Source organism: Cariama cristata, unplaced genomic scaffold, assembly GCF_000690535.1.
Source record: "Cariama cristata isolate BGI_N322 unplaced genomic scaffold, ASM69053v1 scaffold3941, whole genome shotgun sequence".
In the NCBI taxonomy this organism is placed as follows: domain Eukaryota; kingdom Metazoa; phylum Chordata; class Aves; order Cariamiformes; family Cariamidae; genus Cariama; species Cariama cristata.
The window spans coordinates 22,470-45,206 of NW_009599653.1; the positions used below are offsets into that span (position 1 = coordinate 22,470).

The 22,737-nt window shown below is 38.7% G+C and overlaps 1 protein-coding gene across 1 annotated transcript; it reads right to left on the bottom strand.

The window, feature by feature from the left end:
- Positions 1 to 2,008: 2,008 nt before the first annotated feature.
- On the bottom strand, positions 2,009 to 22,200 carry SLC1A1 (solute carrier family 1 (neuronal/epithelial high affinity glutamate transporter, system Xag), member 1). Its single transcript, XM_009709750.1, has 10 exons — positions 22,113 to 22,200; positions 19,783 to 19,897; positions 18,156 to 18,198; positions 15,955 to 16,062; positions 14,363 to 14,547; positions 12,195 to 12,302; positions 7,381 to 7,503; positions 6,662 to 6,856; positions 6,021 to 6,155; positions 2,009 to 2,780 (listed from the first exon to the last, which is right to left on the bottom strand). The coding sequence occupies exons 2-10, from the start codon at positions 19,797 to 19,799 to the stop codon at positions 2,537 to 2,539; spliced, it is 1,158 nt and encodes a 385-aa protein (XP_009708052.1). The 5' UTR covers positions 19,800 to 19,897; positions 22,113 to 22,200; the 3' UTR covers positions 2,009 to 2,536.
- Positions 22,201 to 22,737: the final 537 nt, after the last annotated feature.

A 22,737-nucleotide genomic window follows, 5' to 3' on the forward strand; every position in this document is an offset into this window, starting at 1 on the left:
GCGTAAGTGGTTAGCCTTGACTTCCATAATTTAAAGCCACACATGCTATTCAAAATGCAGTGTCCAATCCTGTGACAGCTTCTGCAGCCCCAAAGATGCTACAGGAACATAATGACATGGTGTAAAGGGCCAAAACCTGCAGGTGTTTTTCTGATGGGAGAATCTCCACCACACTCCAAAGCTTGCAGACTAGGAGACTATGGAGAAGAGGACCCACTGTCTATGCAGGATGTTTCCACATATATAGAAGGTACATACTCAGAATATTGTGTCAGGAAAAGCATCCTTGGACTTAACAGTATCTTCAGTATATGGTTTGTTCTCTTGGTGGTGAATAGATCGCGAAACAGCACCATCAACCCCTGCTTAGTTGAATCTGATCCATATAAATAAATAATAAATAAATAAACCCCTGATTAGCATGTGTTTAATAGTATACTCCCAACCCATATCATCCATAGTTAGAGGGCTTTCTTGCAGTCTCAGCACTGTGCTCTTAACCATTTATTTTATTGGAAGAAGAGAGTAATTCTTGCCAAAGCTACAGCTGAGTCACTAGTGAAGATAATATAAATTCTAAATTCAACTGGTTTTGTTTTTCTTCCTACAGCTAAAGGAAGTCAATATTCTACAGTGAGGAGAGGATGGTAGGCTAAAACAAGAGTGAAGAGAGAAATTATTTATTTAGAACACGTTAGGAACACTGTTCACAGTACATTGTAACAGGGTGACTACATAATGGAGTGATCATGAAAGGGTGACTTAAAAAAGCCATGAAAAGGCAAAGCGAAGATTATAGGCTAGTTGTGGAAACTGGCGGGTTTTTTCCTCCCATAAGCAAAACTCTGCAAATAAAGACTGTCTCATACTATTTCTGCACAGGTAAAAGATTGATTTACTCAATCTGTACATCTTCTTTATTTTGTATAAACATACCAATACTTAGATTAACACTTCCATATAGTTTACAATGTTTAATTTAAATACAGTATTATGTCTCATTGACTTGTTGATTTAAGGTGCAATTTATCAAAACCTACAGTAAGTATTTTCTTCTTTTCTTGATCAGTTCTCTTTGGCACGCTTCTGGTTTATTTAAATACAAAAGTGTAAGACTGAATTGAGTATATAACACTGCAGGAACTTGAAGTTTTTTTGTTAGCATATGAGTGCAATTTTAGGTTTACCATAAGCTTATTTACAAAGAACTGTATATGAATTTCAGTTTACCTTACATATAAAATGGCTAACGACTTCAAGGTGCAAGGCAAAAAAATTCGTTACAGCAACTCCTCCCTTGAGAGAGTGATTTTTGCACCATGGAAATCTTGTATAAAATGTTTTAGAAAATTGATATTTCTTATGAGGAAGTTCTTGGTGCTTCTTATCCTATAGGAAGCCACCTGAAGACATGAACTTCTGCATCAGTTTAGATGACACATTGGCACTGTAGTAGTGTTGCAGCTACAAACTTACATGTTCAACTGGCAAACTAAACCAAGGAGCAAAAACCCAACCAGTGTAAAAAAGCTTAGTGACAGTGGCTTCTTTCTAGAAAAAGGTATGCCTCCTATATTTTTGATATTATATCTGTTTTCATTCCAAGGAGGAAAAGTTTAGAATTTGCACTATGAGTTGCTATATCGTCTATTTTCATCTTCATTACTTCTGCCTACTTTTGGGATGATTAATATTTGTTTAGAGTCAAAGGTGAACAACAGTAAACGGACTTATTTCTGCTTCTGATGGAAATGTACTAGGAGGCCATCAAAGTGGACTTAAATCGGTGAATTATCACTTTGCAAAAAGTCTTCAAATGCCAGAAGAGCAAACCCACAGCAATTTATTTCACATCTGAAGGCAAATCCCAGCAGCTGGCATTCACATGAAAGGCATGGGGAAACCTAGCTACCTAAACACTGGGAATTCTTCCATGCCCAACTCTTTCACAATTAAAGTGAATGAAACCCTGCTCACAGTAAAACACTTATTACAAGGCCTTTCTGTCTGTTCCTTCCTGAATCACCCAAGTGGTATCCTCTCAGCTGTAGTAATTAGTATTTTGGCACGTGATCAAGTTACAGTAGGTGTCAAGTACAGTGCAATCTGTTTAGAAGGCAAGGATGTTAAAAGGGATTTCATACAGGTGCTTTGTAATGTGGGCAAAATGTGAAATGCTGTGCGACTCCTGAGTAAAACACGTTTGGCTGTCCCAGCTAAAGTACCCATTTATGAGCATGCTGATTCCAAGAGGCATTTCATAGCCTCAGCAATAGTGTATATTCTTAAAAAAAAAAAAAAAGTATTTTACAACTGTCTTCTTCTTCAACCTATCTATCAGCAAGAACTAAAAGTGGTGAGTTCAAATTGTGGGAGAGGTGATGAGAAGGGGGCAGACTGGTAAAGAGAATCAGTCTGTGTAGTAAATCAAGTGCATGTGAGATGTAATTAATTCTCAATTATCCTTTAAGTTTTTTGAGATATTGCATATGGCCATGTCCTTTAGTGCTCCTGTTCTACCTGAAAGCTACTGGCTTTAGAACTGAGATGTCTGTGTGAAGGATATGGTGTCAGACTTATCCACAGCAAAGCCTCCATTGACGTACGATTTCTTGGTCTCTGTTTCATCATTATCAAGTATTGTTTCCAAGGCAAAAGGATTGACTATGTTGACTTCAGAGGTGATATCCATCTGCTCCAGCTCCTTTTTAGAGAGTTTCTCCACTATACCTGTACCAAAGGCATCTCCCAAGACATTCACCATTGTTCTGAATCGATCCCTATGGAATAAAAATGTTGTCAGACAAACCATTCTGTAAGTTACTTACTTAGAAATTCTTTTAGTAAAAGTAAGCTACTTTAGCGAATGCAGAACTGTTTTTTTTTCCCAGTGCAGATTCAGGGTAATTCTGCAATTAAAACAAAAAAATCTTGCAGAACAAGAAATAGAATTTTCCCCACATGTACTTGAAGAAACCTGGAGTCACTTTCATGACAAATTACTTTCTACAGGGTGTGCAAAACTGTAAGTCATGTCACTAGTCTGTTAGAGCAGTAATCACACTGCTGTGCACAGCCTCACAAAATGTTGTAAAGATCACTTCTCAGGCCCTGAAGTATGCTACACAGCTGGTTCTCTTTGTGATGAGACTGCTTTTGTTGGGAGGAGAGACTGTGGGGTGCAGCAAGACAAGTCTGCATTGTGCCTTTTGTCTTTCTAACAGTAATTTCCTCAGCCAGAGGAGTGCATAGCCCAGTATGTCGTTATTCTGGCAGGAACCCTGGAAATGGGAAAGGCTATCTTCTGTTAGAGTCTCATTGTTAAATGATTGAAGTACAAAGTAGTATTAAACAAGTCACTTAAAGGAATATGATACTTCTGTACTGTTCATTTTTCTCCCAACAGAAATTTGACTTGCAGGCCTTAAAAATCTGTCATTACTACAAAACTATGCAATATAGCAAAGGAGCAACAAAACCATGCAATATAGCAAGTTTGAAAATTGCCGTGAAAGTGAAACAAGGACAGTGGAAGGTCATGCTTCCCTGTTTTTCTTTTCAGCTACACAGCATTGCAAGGGCTTTGTGGCAGAACTAGTTGCTCTGTCTGTGCAGAGGTGATGAGGTGGATATATTCACAAATAGAAGGAACTGCAAAAACAAGAGTGAAGTGAGTTGGCGTGTCTCATATACATAACATATTCCTCTACTACAACTGCTGAACTCCCACACTAAAAAGTACCCATTAGTTCTCCATGTGGAAAGGAAATATATGGCAAAGAAAGGAAGAGTGAGGGGTAAAGTAAAATTCTGGTAAGATCAGTGTGACAAGTGAGAAAATCAACAGCACTGGAAACTCATCTTCCGTAATACTTCAATTCTCAAAATTTTTCTATTCTTCATTGAAAACTCCTCAAGCCTATGTAATAAATCTTTGGTAAATTCAGAATTAACTAGAGGATTGTTAATAAGGCACTACTAGCAGGTTGCAAAATAATACATTTTAGGCAATAAATAAAAAAGGCGAAAGTGTTAATAATCTATGTGGCATCATGATGTGCATTCCATCTGCTGAGGTGCAAAATGCACTGGCAATGATCCCTGGTACATGAAATTAATCTTTAATTTGTTTTACACAGCAAGACACCTTAATCTGAAAAATATCTCAATTAGAATCAGAAACAGCTTGAATTCTTTGTCTGTTTCATAGTGGAACAGATAGCTTCCATGTATTCATATTGTGCCTAAGAATCACATAAATTGTGGACTTTTAAAGTGGAGACAAGATCTGATCCATAAAACTATGAGAAATTACTATGTTCTCCTTCTCTCTTTCTCATTCCCATAAAACAATTAGAGGGCATTGAATAAAATGATTAGGACGTAGATTAAAGCAAACAAAATTAAATATGTCTCTGCACAACACGTTGTTAGGCTGTGGAATTGCTCTCTGCAGGACTTGTGGAAATCTAAAAGTTTATATGGGTCCCAAAAGCAATGAGACATTCATGAAAGAAAAAGAAATCTATTGAGAACTGTTACAACAAACCCCACATCTAGCTCAGGAACTCTGTGAGCTGCAATTTGAAGGATGCTGGGAGAGTACATTGGGAAAAGAACCAATAAATGTTTGTTCTGTTCTTACACTCTTCTTTAGATACCTGCTTTGAGCCAGTGGTTTGTACTGGTCATCCTTAACAAAACTAAACGCCCATTGTGAAAAGAAGAGAGCTGGAGAAAATGACATGATTGTGGAGCACAGCAAACAAACCTACTAGACCCTGTTTCAGACAGATGATGGGGATTTCTGGAGACTGGCATTTTTCTCCATGGCTTGCAAAACTAAGTTATATAATCAAATAAATTTTATATATGTCTGTGAAATACATAGGTTGCTGCCAGAAAGCTTTCCAGAAAATGCTCAGAAAGAGTGGGAGAGGAACAGGAATGCATTTACCTTGAGTGTAAATATGAGCCTAAGAAGAAGACATGCAGAGACTATGAAATGATTAAGATCTCTGCATTGGTACCAATGAAATACCATCCAAGTGGATTTACTGCAGATGAACAAGACTTTGGGCTGAGCACTAAAGCTCACACAGTTTAGGATGCAAAAAAGTTGGATTACAAACTAAAGTTATACTCCTTAACTTGTGAATCCTGCTGCTCTTTCCCAGTGAATCATGGGACAAAACTGAATGCTGATGTCCTTCTGAACACCAGAATACACTCTGTGATTCTTTGGACTTTTGCAAAAGTAGCAGAGAAACATCTCACTGTAAGTTGAACAGAAAAGATTTCTGGTGAAAATGCTTCTTTCCAAAAAAGGCTGCTTAATGGGACTGAGGGGTTTTGATGTGCTCTGAAGTGAGATGGCTGGGATCAGGTATAAGGAATGCTTTCTGAGTTTGCATGTATGTGTTTGTTGATCAAAAGGCTGGGTCTTTAAAACACTCTCAGTGAAGAAAAACCCTAGCAAAATAATGCTGGCAGCACAGACTCATGTACCGCCCATCAGGTATGTGCATGTGGAGTTGAGGATCAGCTTTGCTTAGTTCACGATGTGCTCCACTACCTCTTCAGCAGTGTATGGATTTCATGTGCTTTGTGGAAATTAACTGAGATGTTCTTGAGGCTGCATTTGATTTTTATGAATGGTGTATCAATTTAGCCTAAAATGGTGGCAGCTGACACTCCAGAGGCACTCCTTGGTACTGTCAGATTTGTTTTTCCCGAGTACTATGCTCATGATTTATTAATGCTGTGGCTGCTATTTTAAGGTTGATGTGAGGTTATTCACTGCCATTCCATGCAGTAGGACTTCTCTCGGAATTAAAGCCACTACTACATTCAACTCTATATTAAACAAACCTGCCCATAAGAGGAATCTTTGTCCAATTCCTGCAATAGTTCTAAATGATTATGTTGCTTTCTTTCTCAGACCCACATGTTCCTACACAACTTACATAACCATTAAAAAACCTGGAAAAAGAATTAAATATCAAATGCCTTAAACTTACAGAAGCCAGTCAACTGCAATGATCAGAGTAACATCTTCGGCGGGCAGGCCGACAGCACTCAGTACAATCACCATGGTGACAAGTCCGGCTTGCGGGACGCCTGCAGCCCCGATGCTGGCTGCTGTAGCTGTGACACTAAATCCCAAATAAAACCCAGAAAACGCATTCAGAATAGATGTTGATCACAGAAACTCTATTTCTGGCACAAACAGGCTTATTTCACTGCAAGAAAGAAGCCCCAGTGTTCCAGTTTTCTTCTTGACTAGTATCTACTCAAAGTCTGGTGATAAGTTTATGGGACAAGTCATGTGTAGATACTGTTATGGTTACACTGAAAAGTAACAGGCAACGCATGACTAACAAGCAAACTGGATAGATCAGAGATAGAGGTCAAGTTCGGTTTGCAAGTGTTTGCAGTGGAAGAATAATGGCAATTTCCAGAAAGATGCTGTATACCAGCTGCAGATCCTGGCCTATTCCACCTCCTCATCAGGTTGCACAGGCAAAGCCTTGGGCCAAGAAGCGAGAATGTTTCTGTTACTTCCTGTGCCGTGAATGATAGTTTCAACTTTCCCATGGGGTATCCAAATTTAATGTACCATTCATGAACAACAAAATGCGTGTGATGGCTTTAGTCTTACCTAATGGTAACTATTTGGCCAATATCCAGTTCTAAGTCATTCAGTTGTGCAATAAATACAGCTGCTACTGCTTCATAAAGAGCTGTGCCGTCCATGTTGATGGTAGCTCCAACTGGAAGAACAAACCTGGTAATTCTTTTGTCGATGAAGTTCTTTTCTTCCGCACAGCGGAAGGTGACAGGCAAAGTTGCTGAACTGGCACATAGATAAACACATAAAGTGAGCGCAAGCAACAGCATACCATTTCCCTTATCTTTACTTTTCCTCAGAGCCTGATATGCTCTAAGACCCAAACAGATATCTAAGCATGCAGGAAGGCTGCACCATGAAAAGGCAAAGTAACTTCTGTTATCTTTTCTAATTATGGGAAGAAATAACAAAGTCTTAGTTATCCCCAAAATTACCTGGTAAAATCATCATGATGTACGTAATCACAGAAACAATGCAACAGCTTAAACTCTAGCGAGTCTGTGATTAATGAACTGAATGGCAAAGAACTGTCTCCTGCGAGGAGCAGACTCTGGTGTAAGGCCAGCACAATCTATAGTGCCCTTTTGGGTACTACAGAAATAATGATGAAAGTAATATTTCAACCTCCAGGAGACTGAGAAATGTTCAGGTGAAATCAGGATATGTAACAAAGTAGCAATAAAATCAGAGCACAAACAATGCAATTACTACTAAGAACATTACAGAAAATAAATGTTTCTTTTCTTTACCTGGAAGAAATCATGAGAGCTGTCAGAAGTGCCTGAGCCATCCCCATAGCAAACCGAAAAGGATTTTTCCTTACTATTATTAAGTAGATCAGTGGCAGAATTACAGTGGAATGGATTGCAAGTCTGCAAAATAAAATAGACTAGTTAAACAAATGTATCCATCTCATCACCTTGTTTCAATAAGCTGGTGATAATAGGTATCTAGCTCTGTCCTCAAGTACACTTACGAAACACTAAGGTGACTTTAGTGACACATAAAATTTAGAGAGTATACCACCTTAAAAAAACGTGCAGACTAATGCTGTTCTACACCTTCTTTTGGAAGGGAGAGAGAGATTATTAATTGTCCCTCTTTCCAAAGTAGAACAAATATATTGGAAATAATTTTAAACTGACGAAGATGAGAAAACAAAAGTAATAAATAATATTTAAGCTGATATGCAGAGGGTGATTTGAAATAAAACTAAAACACTCCACTCTCCTGCCAAATCCTTACAATGCAGACTAGAGACAAACCAGAAAAACACACCAAATTATTTTTCTAGGTTTATCTGCCTTTATTATAGAACACATTTTGGAATTAAAAGGTAAATATTGTTCCCAGTCAGGGACAGATGAAGTCAACACCATTCTGCAGAAATTTCAAACACAATCCTATAAAAAAAATCCACATTTACTTTGTGTAAGCTAGGTCTACAATTAAAATGTAGTGACGTATTTCAGACTGTACAAATCAGATATATGTGTCTTTTTAAACTTGACATGCAAAAGATCAAATTGCTGTCTTGACTTTAGCTGCTCAGGTGTATTTGCCCGGATATTTGTGTGGGTCTCAGGGACAAACTCATCTTCAACTTGTGCATTAATTTTGAACATTCTGCATTAATCCTGAATGCATATGAATGCAGAGCTTTGTGGGCATTAAGATTAGAGGTAAACAGCCTGCTGTGGGTATATTTGAAATGAAATATATGTGAAGGGCCTGTGAAATACTTCCTATGTTTGAAGGTTGCAAGCAATTATAGCAACATCAGCTGCTTGTGAAAAGTAATTATCATAGCCTGGAAACAAAAAGCCCAAAACTGTTGTCATATATGACCTTGGAATTTTTATTCTGTCCTCACAATACATTCTTGTGAATATTACTGTGTTGTAATAGTGCTTTATGATTTCAGAGCAGCTGATAAAGACAGCAATAAATCATGGTACCATTTGTTCTGCCAAAAATAGGCAATTAAGAGAGCAGTAGCCACAGTACAGAAATCCACAATAGCACCGAAAACCACCCACCAAACCTGATTACTTGTTTCCTTGGAAAAATTATCTTTTTAAAAGCAACAGGCATTATAGTTTTCATTCTGTATGTCAACAAATGATTTTAGTATAAAGTAAATAACAGCATGCAACATGTATTGATAAAATTTTGTAAAGAACTCTAGAAAGAAACCTAACAATTTATACAATGGTGCCTGCGAACAAACTGAATTCTGCAGAACGTACAGACAAAAATATAAAGTGGCATGGGTGTCATTGAGTGTCTTAACAAAATGTCGATGAGAGTAAACATTTCAAGTATGTCTATGTCTATGTTTAGAAGGGTACTGATTTCCAAATAGCTATTTTGAAAAATTTAGATCTGCACTTTTTTAGGGGCAGCATGAACATGGCATTATCCAAAATAAAGTATTTATGCATATCTGCTTTGCTGCTACTGATTCTCATGAAACAAATTCAAAGTAATATTTATTTTCATGCATAGAATGCAACTCACAGCAAGCAGCAGAAATTTTTATAACAAAAATCATAATCAGCAACTGAAAAGAGAAATTCTAATAGTGTTCAATTTTAAGATAAGAAGAATCTTGTCCCTCAGAATCCCAAACTGGCATTCCTTATAGCATCCAGAGATGCAGCTGCCTTGCTTCTTTCAAAAGAGACAAAGGCACAGGCAAGAGAGAGTCAAGAGCGACTGCTTGCTGCATCTTCTTTTTTTTTTCCACCTCAGGCTGAGTCCTCTGGCCCTTGTATGGCCTCCTACTTTGAATTTCCTCCTCTGTGGCTGCTAACATGTCCTCATGCTGACACTGAAACCATTAGAAGTGAGAGGCTGAAGATATTTAGTGGCCAACTGGAGCAGAGGCACTGGGGGAAGCCTGTTCCCTCATGGTGACCTGAATGAGACATAAAGACTGAGATGTGTTGCAGACAGTGGTGGGTGAGGGCTGGTAGGGCTGAGAATGTGAAAGGTCGTGAATAATAAAGCTGGGGAGAAGGTGAGATAGAAGATAAGCCGGAGAGAGAAGTTAAAAGAAAGGAAGAGGAGGATAAGACACACTAGCCCTCATGCTCTTGCACATTTTTCTTGATAGAGAATACAAGAAATATGTTTAAGATAACCTGTAATCCTCAGGATTAAGTTTAAAGGGAGGATGATAGCTACAGAAGACACTGATGAACATAACACACTGCAAACAGACAAGGTCAAACAAATAAGGATGAAAACCAAAAAGATGGTGGGAACAGCAGTGTTTAAGAAACCAAAACAAAGAGCGAGCACAACTTCTCCTCTTTGTTGAGAGGTGGGAAAAAGGGTATTCTTGCAGGCTGGAAAATGCAGGACAAGCACCTTTCCCCTGCAGGCTATAGCCTTGTGTGTACATTGTCACCTTTGCTCCTGTGATCTGATTACAACATGCTCTCCCTGTTGTCAGTTTTGCAGAGAATGTGCTGCTGTTAGCCCTTCTCCACAACACCTGGAACATCACCCGCTGTAGGCCATCCCGTAAGAGACAGAAACGCTACAGAGGTACCCTAGCACCCATCAGGGAAAATCATGACATGTACAAGGGAGTTTGGTGGAAAAGAGACTTTTTCTCTCCAAGGATGTAAAGGTGGGCACCCTTATACAATCTTTTTGGTGGCACCTGGAAATCTGCTTAAAATTGTGTGCCTGTCAAGCCCATGGCTACCAGCTGAATGGGAGATTATATGTGGTGGTAGTTTACTTTGCAATCAAAGTACTCTGTAGCAGGCACTGTGTCTTCCACACACATCTCAAGGAAGATATGCCTTGTCATAGTACAAATAGTAACCATTAATAGGTAAATAGTCATAAAACTTGCCATCAGATCTAAAACTGTAAAACTTGCTATCTGATCTGAAACTGAAGTCAAAGGCCAGTAATAATCCATCTAACATATTCCTCCCCTGAGTTAACTGTAGTTATTAACACAGAAAACCTGCAGAAGTGATATAGTGTCATTCTATAAATGACTTCTACCTAACTTGTGGTCATGGTCTCATTTATCATCTATATAGAAAATATTAGTCTCTTGATTTACAGTCTCTTGGTAAACATCAACTTTCGCATCCTTTTAAAATCTGATTTCTTTTTGAAGTCTAAATGGAAACTCACAAAAAACTGCATTATGCATTAGACAAACATAACTTGCACTCATCTCTAACATTTAGAAAAAGTCCTGATTCAGTGCTATTTCTGGAGCTGTAATTTTTACTTAGAAAGTCATTATATCTCAAATGATTTTTGAACAGCTAGTCCAAACATACTGGCTTATGCATAAAACAAACCAACAACCTTGAAATAAATATATTATCTAGCAAAGATTAATGCAAAAAAATTAGATCCTTCTTGCTTATTTATAGAGAAGTTTGCATTTAAGACTAATACATTACCCTTCTCTCTGCCTGGTTGTCAGAAATTGTGTGAATGATGTTTGAAGAATAGCATGCATATGCATAAAGTGGGGGGAAAGAAGCTCTTGAACAACTTTGGATCTAGCCTCTAGAGAAAACATGAATAAATCCTTAGTATACTGAAGGAATTATAGGAGTGGATGCTTAGGCAATGAACCAAGACAGCCTAGAAGTTATGCTTCACTGAATTGGAAATAGAAATTTAAATGCATTTAAATTATTGGGACTGTAATATCCATATATCTATCAAAAGGGTTCTTTGTAGGATAGTCTTCAGAGATATATAACGATCTAGTATTATAACCTATATCACTTGGAGCGGCTAAGTTGCCCCATCTAAGGCTTCACATCTGCAAGGCTCCACATTGTGCAGGTGTAACCTCTTCCACTCCAGACTGTTCTACACAACCAAGAGTCTAGAAAAAGAATAGAAAAATGTTTTGATGCTTGGCGAAGTTATTCAGGTAGCAACTGCGGCTTTTGCAGCTTCACCAGCTAACTTTTCCTTGAAGGAGTAACTAATGGTGCAATCCCTGGAGCTTCTCTTGATGTCAGCTGCCCACTCTGCACTAAGGTGAGAAGGGATCAGTTTCCTCTTTGGCATCATTTATTGTGCACTGCACTTACTATGCATTTCTATTGGGCAGTGGAGCTGGGCCTAAGCTGGTACACCTTGGGCCCACAGCTCCCATGGAAGTTCCCAACATAATCCAGATATTCATGTATTTTCAATAGGCTGGCAACCCTCAATAAGCCATAATTCACAACCTCACCCTTTTCCAACTTCTTCTAGTATCTAACAGAAGCATTACTATTCTTAAAAATACAATGATACTATCTGTTTCAGCACCAAGCTGAGAAGATGAAACAATGAACATAAGAACAGTCTTTGCATTTTTTTTCCAAATGCAAGGCAGTGACTTTTTAAATCAAAACATGCCTTCAGCAAAACGTGCATTCAAAACGTCCTCACATAATTTTCATTGACAAGAATTTTTGTCTCTGACCTAGAAGAGGTTGGATGTTGTGGGCAATTGAGTTGTAATCAACTAGCTCTAAAAACTGCATACATTTAATTTAATCTTCAAGAAATTACATACCCACTTAGTACTGTAGCCATATAAAGACCCAGTTTACGAAAGATTTCCCAGTCCTCAACTTCTATTATCTTCCCAGCAATTAAAAACACGATACCAATTGGCATATACCTAGAAAGCAAAAATAAAGCAATTACAAATGCATCCTCAGAAATATTGCATGCTCATCACGGAATAATTTCTCGCACAGTGTAACTTTTTACAACAGACGGAAGATTTTTTTTTATATTCTATTACACAACCGAAGATTTTTTTTATATATTCTATTATACAACTGACTTGATTTGCTTGCAGCAAGACTACAATAGAGGTGATGAAAAAAGACTAGAAAATCAGAGTAAATGTAACCCTATGCATATCGTCTAACAAGTACTGTATGACCTGGTGTCACAGAATACAAAGAAGCTGGAAAGAGGTGTGGGCGTTGCCATGTTGCAGCAAATGTTGATACATAGCCATAAGCTTACTTGCAGGTGGAAGTTTGCAGGGCTTAGACCAATATCTGTGCACTCTACAATCACACACAGATGTGAAAGGTCTCCTGTGCTTACAGCAGCTACCCTGCAGCCCTAAGGTGGCGTCACCTCCACACAATAAGAGTGCTTTTAGTATGTTGGGAGAGTACAGCCATCAGAGTGTTGCTTCAGGGAGTGGACCCCATCTCCCAGTAAACTTAGGCAAGGCCATGCCTTACAGGCATGAATAGCTGCATGGTCTATTGCCTACAGAAAATTCAAGGCAAAAATCAGGACTTATGCTAGCACCAGCTCCACTGCATTCCTTTTGGTACCAGAGAGCAGGCTGTCACAGAGACAAGTTGCCACTTCAGAGCTTTGAGCAGTATAAATTAATTTATAAATTTGTGACTATATAAAATGTATCAATTTTAAAATATAAATTATAAATTTATAAAATGTGTGTGTGCTATCTCACAAATAAAACAGTACCTTGTCCCTGTGTAAAGCAGGGACTCCTAGTTCCCTCTGAGCCCTGAACTTGGTGAAAGCAGAACTAATTCCTCACACTGTCCGCATCAAACTTTACCTTATTCAAGACAACAACTCCCACATCTGGAGAAACACAGGGAGCCTGTAACCACAGCTTGAGGCAGATGCAAGACCATGGACAATCAGCCTATGGGTAGGATCTTTTATTTGCAGCACATGCTGACTCTTAGGTCTCCTTAATCATAATTTGCTGCGGAGTGAGGCAGCCTATTTCATGGGGCTGTAACTCAGCTGGGGACTGAACCAGTTGCCTAGCACGGGACAAGCTGCAGAAACTAATTTACCTTTCTTTAAACGCAGCAAGAAGTCTGCAACTAAACCCTGGACAAGTTTACTGTTTTACAGGCATCTCAGTGTGCTGGAATGGAACAAAAATCCATGGAAGCGCCAGATCTGATAAGCTACTGTTTGTGCGAAACATGTCGATATCAGCAGAGTATTGTAGTAAATGGCATAAGGCAACCCACGTGTATGATCAAACTCTGGAAAGGATTGTGTCTGCTTATAATCCTGATGCTGTAATTGTGATCTGCATGGACAAAAGCTGTGTGAATAGGTTGTGAAGTCCAGCCAAACACTACCAGACGAATTGCTACATTTTTACGTATTTTTTCCTATCTGAGAATATTATAAGAGAATATTGTGAGAGAATATTATGAGAGAATGTTGTCTCACAAAACCTACTAGCCGAAGGTTAATCATGCAAAGTTGTATTTTGCTCTGCACTGTGGCTTGTATATTAATTTATATTTCTAAAGGAACTCAGCTCCAAGTACAGCTATCCTGTGAAAATAATGGCTATGAGGGAATAGTGTTGAAAGACTGAGAAGGGCATGTGAGTGGTAATGCTTTTACAGTCCTCAAATCACTAGTGCACTTGTACTGGTTTGATATAAACCTCTAGCAAGAACATCTGAAAAACTCAGGTTTCTTGTGTACCAATAGGACTGTTCTTCAGTATGTAAGTGGAAGCCCTGTCTCCAATTTCCCCCAAAGGATCAAATTCTGTAGGAAGGAAACTTTTTACCACCTTTTGTTTTAAAGTTGTTTGCTGTAAAGTGCTATGCAAAAGCAAACCTGAAGTATGAGTCTGCTCCTACATCTTCAAGGACAAAACCCACTTAAAGAAGTTGTTAGAAAATGCCAGTGTGTCGTTGGACTTACCACATAATTATCTGAACTATTCTCATTGTAGCTTCATTCAGTGCATTGAAAAAATCCACCAGCACTTGTCCTTTCTCTCCCATTTTCCCAATAACCACTCCAAAAACAAGACAGAAGACGATCAACCCCAGCACATTGATGCCGTCAGAATACATGCCCACGATTTTGTATTCCTGGGTTTTGTTCTATAGATGACATTCAAGAGAAAAAAATTATTATCTGAAAACACTGAATTTATTTTAAAGATTTCTAAAATGAAAATATATTTAGATCTTTCTTTGAAAAGACACGGAGCTCTTCCCCAGTTGCTCTATGCCCTTTCTGGCAGTGGCAAGTAGGCAAGTTCAGAAATGAAGGTAGAACTAAATTGTCTTTGAAAACTTTGTATTTTAAAGCCATGCAAGGATCTGACCAAACCCTAGCAGAGGATAACGCACCCCTTAATTTATGTTGTCCTTTCTATAGACTTCTGACACAATGTATGGTAATGTGTAGGTATCCACAGTCATGCCTTCGATATACTCAAGACTTACTCCCTACTGCAGAGAACAAAACACAGATCATGTTGAATCCTCGTGGTTATTTCTGAACAACTCAAGGGTTTGTGTCTGGATTTAAGATGAATAGTCCACTGTGTAAGGACTGAGACAATGGTGTCCAATTTTGTCCCAAGTTTAAAATCTATTGTTCAGCTGAAATCAGTGAAATTGCATAATTTATAGCAGAATTGGATGCATGTAACATAAAAATCCTACTAAATAGGTAGGTATTCACACACTCCTCTGTCTTTGTGCAGTATGAACATATGAAGGAAACAGTGCAATTCTTCACTGCATCCTGCTTCAGGATTTAATTCATGTCTTTTCATATAGTTCATGTTCCCATGCTCTCATTACTATGAGTTGAAATTCAGAAGGAGTATTTTATTAATGCATGTTGATTTGGTACTGTTCATAGTTCTGTGTTCATATTCTATTGAATTACCTTCTTCCTCTCCTCCAGTGTAAGTCTAGGCTTTATAAACCATAAACACCCATAAGCTTTCCACACTTCTAATCAGAGGCTTGTTAAACCTCTTCTTCACTTTTGTCTCTTTGTATTTTTTTTTGCAGAGTAACAAATTATTAATTAACCAATGCTTTCCATTGTTTTGCTTTTCATCAAAAAAATGTATTATGATTTTCCATTCCTTTCTTTCTGTAGTGCTTACAGTTATCTCATTGCTGCTCAAATATCTTGTGCTTATACATCTAGCCTTTCCACAGTGACTGTTTTCTTTAATTTCTCAGTAAATTGACAATTCATTAGCATACACATTTAATGGAGTATATGAATGGATTATTTTCTCACATCATCTATCATCTTTGGACTGCTCAATTACCTGTGGAGTCCTCTGGTGTTCTTAAACCTACTTGAAGATCCTCATAATCACCTCTAGCATCTACTTACTAAGTTTTGTGCTCTTGCTAAAATCTATCTATGTACCATTTCCTTCCTTGTCTCAATCACTAACCACATCAACTAAACCAAGTTTATTCTATGTTCTTTCTCCCTACTTCATATATTATGAAAGAATACAAGAAAGGTCACACCTCTGAAGCCTCTGCTGTCGTAGCAGTTGTAACGGGTTCTTCTGTAAGTGTGGAGCCATTTTTATCCAAGCCAGTTGTAGCTTCAACTTTTTCACGTTTGGTTTTATACTGGAAAAGTTTTTTAAAAAATTAGAACTTATTTAGAAACATGAGGAAACTGAAGAATGGACAAAGGCAGAGCCTTTGCCTGGTAAAAATAAGGGAGAAATGAACTAATCTAATTTGAAAGTAGCTAACATAGACAAACACGTTATTTCTCAATTCACGTGCACCATCATGGTTCTGTACTTCAGATGCTGTAGATCAAAAAATGATTCACAGATAATATGCTATGAATTCTGCTCCCCAGGCTTTCAGGTAGCCTGTGGAGCTGGTGCAGTCTTGTGGAGGATGAGACACAGCTCCTGACTATGGCAAGGGGACTGTTCACTGGGACAAGTAGTTTGGAGAGAATTGCTGACAGTCACCCCAGGAGAGGTCTGTAGAGCAGATGCACATGATACCAACCAGTCCCCTGGTAATGTGGTGAGCACAACTAATGCCATCATGTAAGGCAAGCAGCCATTCTTTGTGGATGAGCTGGTCACTTGTTAGTCCTCTTTCTCAGGCCCTGAAGGTCCTGTGCACCAAGCAGATGAACTGAACAGATTTCTTCTCCCCCCCCTCCCAGCCTCAAGGGTCCTGGGCACCAGGAGGACTGCTCCCCTCCTTACCGGCCTTGAAATATCCCGGCACCTGGCCAGCCAGGTGGTGGTGATGACCCCACCACAGAACAGGGAAGTGTAACAGCATCCAGAGCACTGTCCATAAAATCAAGCAGTTACAAGTCCTAAGGGGGAACTTGGAGTGGAGCTGCCCCCCCCCTCCCAGCCTCAAGGGTCCTGGGCACCAGGAGGACTGCTCCCCTCCTTACCGGCCTTGAAATATCCCGGCACCTGGCCAGCCAGGTGGTGGTGATGACCCCACCACAGAACAGGGAAGTGTAACAGCATCCAGAGCACTGTCCATAAAATCAAGCAGTTACAAGTCCTAAGGGGGAACTTGGAGTGGAGCTGCTGCTGGACAGTGAGACCGGGATCCGGTGGCCAGGGATGCATCCAGAGCCATCTGCTTCCTCCGAGGACTCAAGGAGTGACTTATACTCTTTTGTATGTTTTTTGAGTCTAGAGTATGATTGTTATGTTGATACAGAAAACCCAGTATTAAGATTTGACCCAATCTGCAGAGGGTCCAGGTCATCAGAAACCATAAGCTAAGTGGAGCTATTGTAAAATTGTAGTACACTGATTCTTGTAGAAATCCTGTGCTATTCTGATTATAAATTCTGTGCTATACTAGTCATAATAACCTGTTAAGAAAATAAAGCTTTAACTGTAACTATGATTTAGTGCTGTCATCATTCTGCCAAGGATCCCTAAAAGAATATGTCTGTCCCCTCAGTGTTGGGTGACAGTAATCAACATATCAGAAAAACTACATGAAGAAGTTTTAAAAACTAGAAATCTATTCAGTGCTGTGCACAGCAGGACAGTTATAATTTCCTGGGAAATGTTAACTATCTCACACACAAACCTCAGATAAACTGGTTAGGTAGCTGCTGGGGAAGTCAAAAAAGGGAAGCAGAGAGCATCACAAAAATCAGTTGATGTATTTACAGATAAAGATGACTGAATCTGAAGTAAATCTGATATATAGACAGCAGTTTCCTCTTTCATCTTGCAAATCTCACTTTTTCTGAAAGATGTCTCAAATAGACTCTACCAATTGTCTGCGTTTTCCTTAAGATAGATCATCAGGTCTGGCAATGGACATTAGATGTGAGACACGTCAGGGTGAGGGCTAAGTTATGCAGACTTCATCAGACACTGAACGTTTTTAAGAACAAGGAAACAAATCCTCCTGACCTGGTTTCCCAAATGGAAACATCTTGTCTTATACACTGCTTGGTTTCTGCACCCAGCTCCTAAACAGTGTCTTTTTGCAAGGGATGATCAAGGACTTAATAGCTGATAACAGAGTGTTTATCATAACAGCAATGAAACCAAGATGCTTTTTTAAAAAGTCATTTTATGGGAGATTAACATACTCCTGGAATTCTCAGAAATAGTTCTTCCCTGACATAGTTTTTGAGGACATAGAAGAAAAATAATTTGCAGTTAGCAATGAAAACTACAGTAGCAAAGAGGAATGTTCAAACTTACCTGTTGAAAACAGGCCTGGACAAGGTTTTCTGGAAACATATTCCTGTTAAAAAATTAGAAATATTTCAACATTATGGCATACTAAGAACAAGTTGTTTACATAAATAAAATTATAAAATCTGCTGCTTGAAAAACAGATCAGGTTGTGTTCCTTTACCCGGAAAGCAGTGTGTTTAGCATCATCAGATATAAAGTCCAAAGAAATTAAGGGTTCAGGACTCCCAGCAATCAGTTGACTGTTTTCTTACTGTTGAATTTTCAGGCTTATTTTTCAGTATTTACCATTTCTGTTGCTAAGCTATTAAACCCAGAGCTCTTTTTCCCTGCTGCATCATCTCCGTTATTTGCATAAGGAATACAGGACACACTATTTTTATAGAATTTGTCAAATGTAGGCAGAAAAAAAAGAGTAACTCTAATAAACACTGTGCTGCAAGAATCAGATATTTGGTGTGTTCTATTGTAGTTTTGAATTCAGAAATTAATCTTGGATGACAGACGGTTCCTATGTGTTATCCCAGGGTCAAGAACCGTTTCTGTACATCGAAAAATTAGGAAATTAGATCAGAAGCAGTGCAATCCAGTTGTGTGCCTCCTTTTCAATTGCCATTTTCAGATTCAAATGACTGCCGAAAAAAGAATTAATTAGGTATTTATTGAATACTCAGTCCAATGCAGAAAAAGGCAGTTTATATATTGAAGTAGAAGTCTTTATCTCCCTTCCAGATCTTTCAAAAACTCCTGCCTTTATTATTCAAGTTTTTAAAGCCAAATTTCTTCAAAGGCAAGAGTAGTTTGTACAAGCCTGGGATTTCCCTTAATCTTTACAAGACTGTCTAGATTCGAGTCTTAACTCTGGAGAATATAAATAAGCAGGAAAAGTAACTATAATTCATTTAAAAGAGAATTTCAGATCTCAAACTCCTAATTTACAGTCTTAAATCTGTTTACAAGAAGTTGAGCTATAAACTGTAGTAAAACCCCAAACTACTCTGAACTACACGACTTCTTACTATAGGAAGACTTCTTGTGCATGGAACTACATCAGCCCTGTGAATATGTGTGGAAATGTTCATGGGGAAGTCACTGGTAACAGATTGCATTAAGTTTTATAACACAGCTGATTGCATAGTTCCCCTCATTGATTCCTGGGCAACTGACCATGAAGAATGAGATGAGCCATCCATGTGCAACCCTAAGAAACCTTTACATACTGCATCTGTTACTCTGCATCCCGCCTTGAGGATGGGAAACGTAACACTGCAATATCAGGTGGTTGTCTACGTTGGATAACACATAAGCTGCCAGTCAGTAACCCACCAACCATTCAATCCTTTCTGGATATTTTGTTCATAATAGGTACATTTTGTATATCAGTTTCTGCAAAGGGGGGAATTTTTGTTGTTATTGGGTTATTAACTGAAGTCTACTGTGTAAAGAAAAATTTTCTTAACAAACTGCTTTGAATATACTCTAAAATGTCTAATCTGGTGGAATACAAGTTATTCTCTCCTTATTCATCTAAACAACATTAGAAAGTATTTTTATAGTATTGCACATCACAACATCATTTGTGTTTGCTTGGACTTCTGCAACAAGGGTATGGAAACTAAAAATAAAACCTTACCTGATCAGATCCAGCATGGCATCAACAGTACTGACTTCTGGGGTACTGCCCACCCTGTCGATCTCACTTGCTGTTTGAGGCACTCCAGGTTTAATGGTTACAACTAAGACAATCCCTGCAGATGGAGAACCAGAAGAAGAGTTCACAGTGCAAGCACAGGCGTTGGTGAATCCTGCCTCAGTGTATCCCATGTAGCTGAATTCTTTGTGAGCTAAATTCATAAAATGCTTTCCCTGGGTGCTCATGCAGGGTTGTTCAGAAAAGGGAAGTCTACAGGTGGTGTCCTTAAATGTGTGGATTACCCCAATGCAGGAGTTACTTGCGGCCTTGCCACTGGACTCGGGTGCTCTAGCTTTGCTTTTGCATGTATGGTACTAAATCACTACTGCTCGCCAAGAGGGTAAATTACTTCAGCTGGGCTTCAGCTGAAATGTTCTGTAACTTTTGCACGGTGATATCTTGAATTGCTATCTACCTTTTCCCTTATGCAGCTCTTCTTGTTACTAGCTTTCAGATACGAATACAAGTGTGTTGTCCTGTGACCCCAAAGTACAAGATGTTTTGCTAAAGTTAGTTAGCAATAAGGTTACATAAGAGAAGGGCTTCAGAAACCGCCTGAAATAAAATATTATGGGCAAGAAATACTAGCTTTGACCTTGTGAATATTGAAATCAATGACAAATTTTCTGTTTACTTTAGTGGCTCCATTTTAGGTATTTTTACTATTATATGAAATACTAGGCCTTCAAAAATGTACATTATTTTTTCTTTTCTTTTTTTTTTTTTTTTTTACCCTCAAATCCAAACAAACCTAAAGCAAATGAAACCAGTACAGTTTGGGCCCAGTCCCAGTACAAACTAAATCCCCTGGCCATGTCCCAGTACAGATTGGTCTATGTCCCAGTACAAACTGGATCTCCTGATCTCTTCCCAGTACAGACTGGGCCCTATCCCAGTATAAACTGGAACCCCTTTGACCCCCTCCGTGTACAGACTGGGCCCCATCCCAATACAAACTGGCAGCTGTAGCCCAGAGCATCTGAGCCTGAAGACAGCAGGGAGTGTGCTGATATTTGGTTTAGTGTTAGGTAGTCCTGCAAGGAGCAGGGACTTGGGCTTGATGATCCTTATGGATCCCTTCCAACTCGAGATCTTCCATGCTTCTATGATTCTATACTAAATCTGAGTATAGGGAGAAAGAGGCATTTGGATGACCCTTCAACCAGCCAGGAACACGGTTTTCTAATAACAGCAATAAGTAAAGGCAGAATTGAATTTGTGGAACTCTGCATGATGAAGCAAGTAATATCACAGTATCATAGAATAACTTAGAATAGCAGGGACCTCTGAAGATTCTCTAGTTTAACCCCTCCCTCAGGGTAGAAACAATTTCAAAGTTAGATACATATTAGTCTTTATTAATTTTCCTCACTATGTATTCACAGAAAATTCCCAGACAGATGAGATAGCCTAAACGGTGTCACCACAGTGATGTATTACTCTCAACGATGTAACCTCTAGAAATTAATCTGGCCTTACATGTCTGTGATTCTTTTTCTATTGTTAAATACTGCTTTGCTTTACAAGTAGACTACATACAATGTACATTTTGCCCTTCAAATAAACACCTCTTTCTTTTTAGTGAGAGATGTCTAGGCACAGTATTCACTCAGGCCCAGCAAAATACAGATAAGCCACAAACTACATAACAGCTGACAGTGGAGGGTTTACTTTTATTTCTTATTTAAGAATGCAGGCTGAAGATGTTTAAGCATATACGGAAGATTTCAAGGTTGCTTGTAGGGAATGAACTTCCTGCAAGTGATGCGGATTTCAGAGAGGTAGGAGAGGAGCCTGGCAGTGACAGAGGAGACAAAAACCCTTCAGGAAGGAAATGAAATGACAAGGAAAGAAATATTTTCTGTCATTCTTTCAGGTGAGACACATTATACATTCTCATATCTGAGAGTCAGCAACAATCTATCATTTTGTTATTGGGGAAATTCACTTTGTAGTTAAGGCTGGCTTTTGATGTTCATTCAGCTTTCCTATTGCCGGTCACTGTTTACCTAAGCAGACAGCTCCTAACTTTCCCTGAGCAGAAATGTATGGTGAAATTGGCTGTGGCTTCTTATTGGATATGAATACAGACCAACTGTGAACAGCAGGACTAACTTCTCCCTGTATCCGACTGCAAGTATATCAAGATGTTTGGTACGATTTCTGTCTCTTCTCCCCATCCTGTCTTGGAAGATTAGTAATGTCACAGTGCTGTATACTTGTAATTAGGCAATGCTGAGGATATTAAAAGTTACAGTAACACAGAGTACCTAATATTACAGCAATGACTGTAGTGCAGAAATAATATATGACTGCTCGCAAACCAATCTTCCCAGAAACGCTGGAATCCAAAGCAGCAACACCTGCAAAAAGAACCACAAAAACAAAACACTAAAAAACAGTCTTAGAAGAAACTTGTTATTTTTGTAGAGACAATTATTTACTGTCTCTTATTTCTATGTAGGAAATTTTTCCTTATTCAAAATATTTCTAAATACCTAATTGCCGTTGCACTTCTGAAAAATGTCTGTAGCAGACCAACATATTTGCTTTTGCTTCTTTGTAAAAATCTGGTTTCCCTGAATTTTTCTAGGAAAAAGATAACTGAGCTGTTCTGACTCCTTGATGTTTGTGATGAATTAGACTTCTTTGGTTTATGAAAGTATGTTACAATTTATTTCCATATTCACTTAAATAAAAGGCTTCACTTTCTTCAGATCTGTAACATTTTGGCTTTAAAACGAAAAGCCATGTGAAGGGATCTGCTCAGGGCTGTTACCCCAGGTTGCTCAAAGGCACATACAGGCAAGTACGGCTCATTCCTGGTAAGTTCGCCTTCATTAACAGGTTTACTGGTTTTTTTGGCCTAAAGCTTTTCTGGAGTCTGGGCTGTTC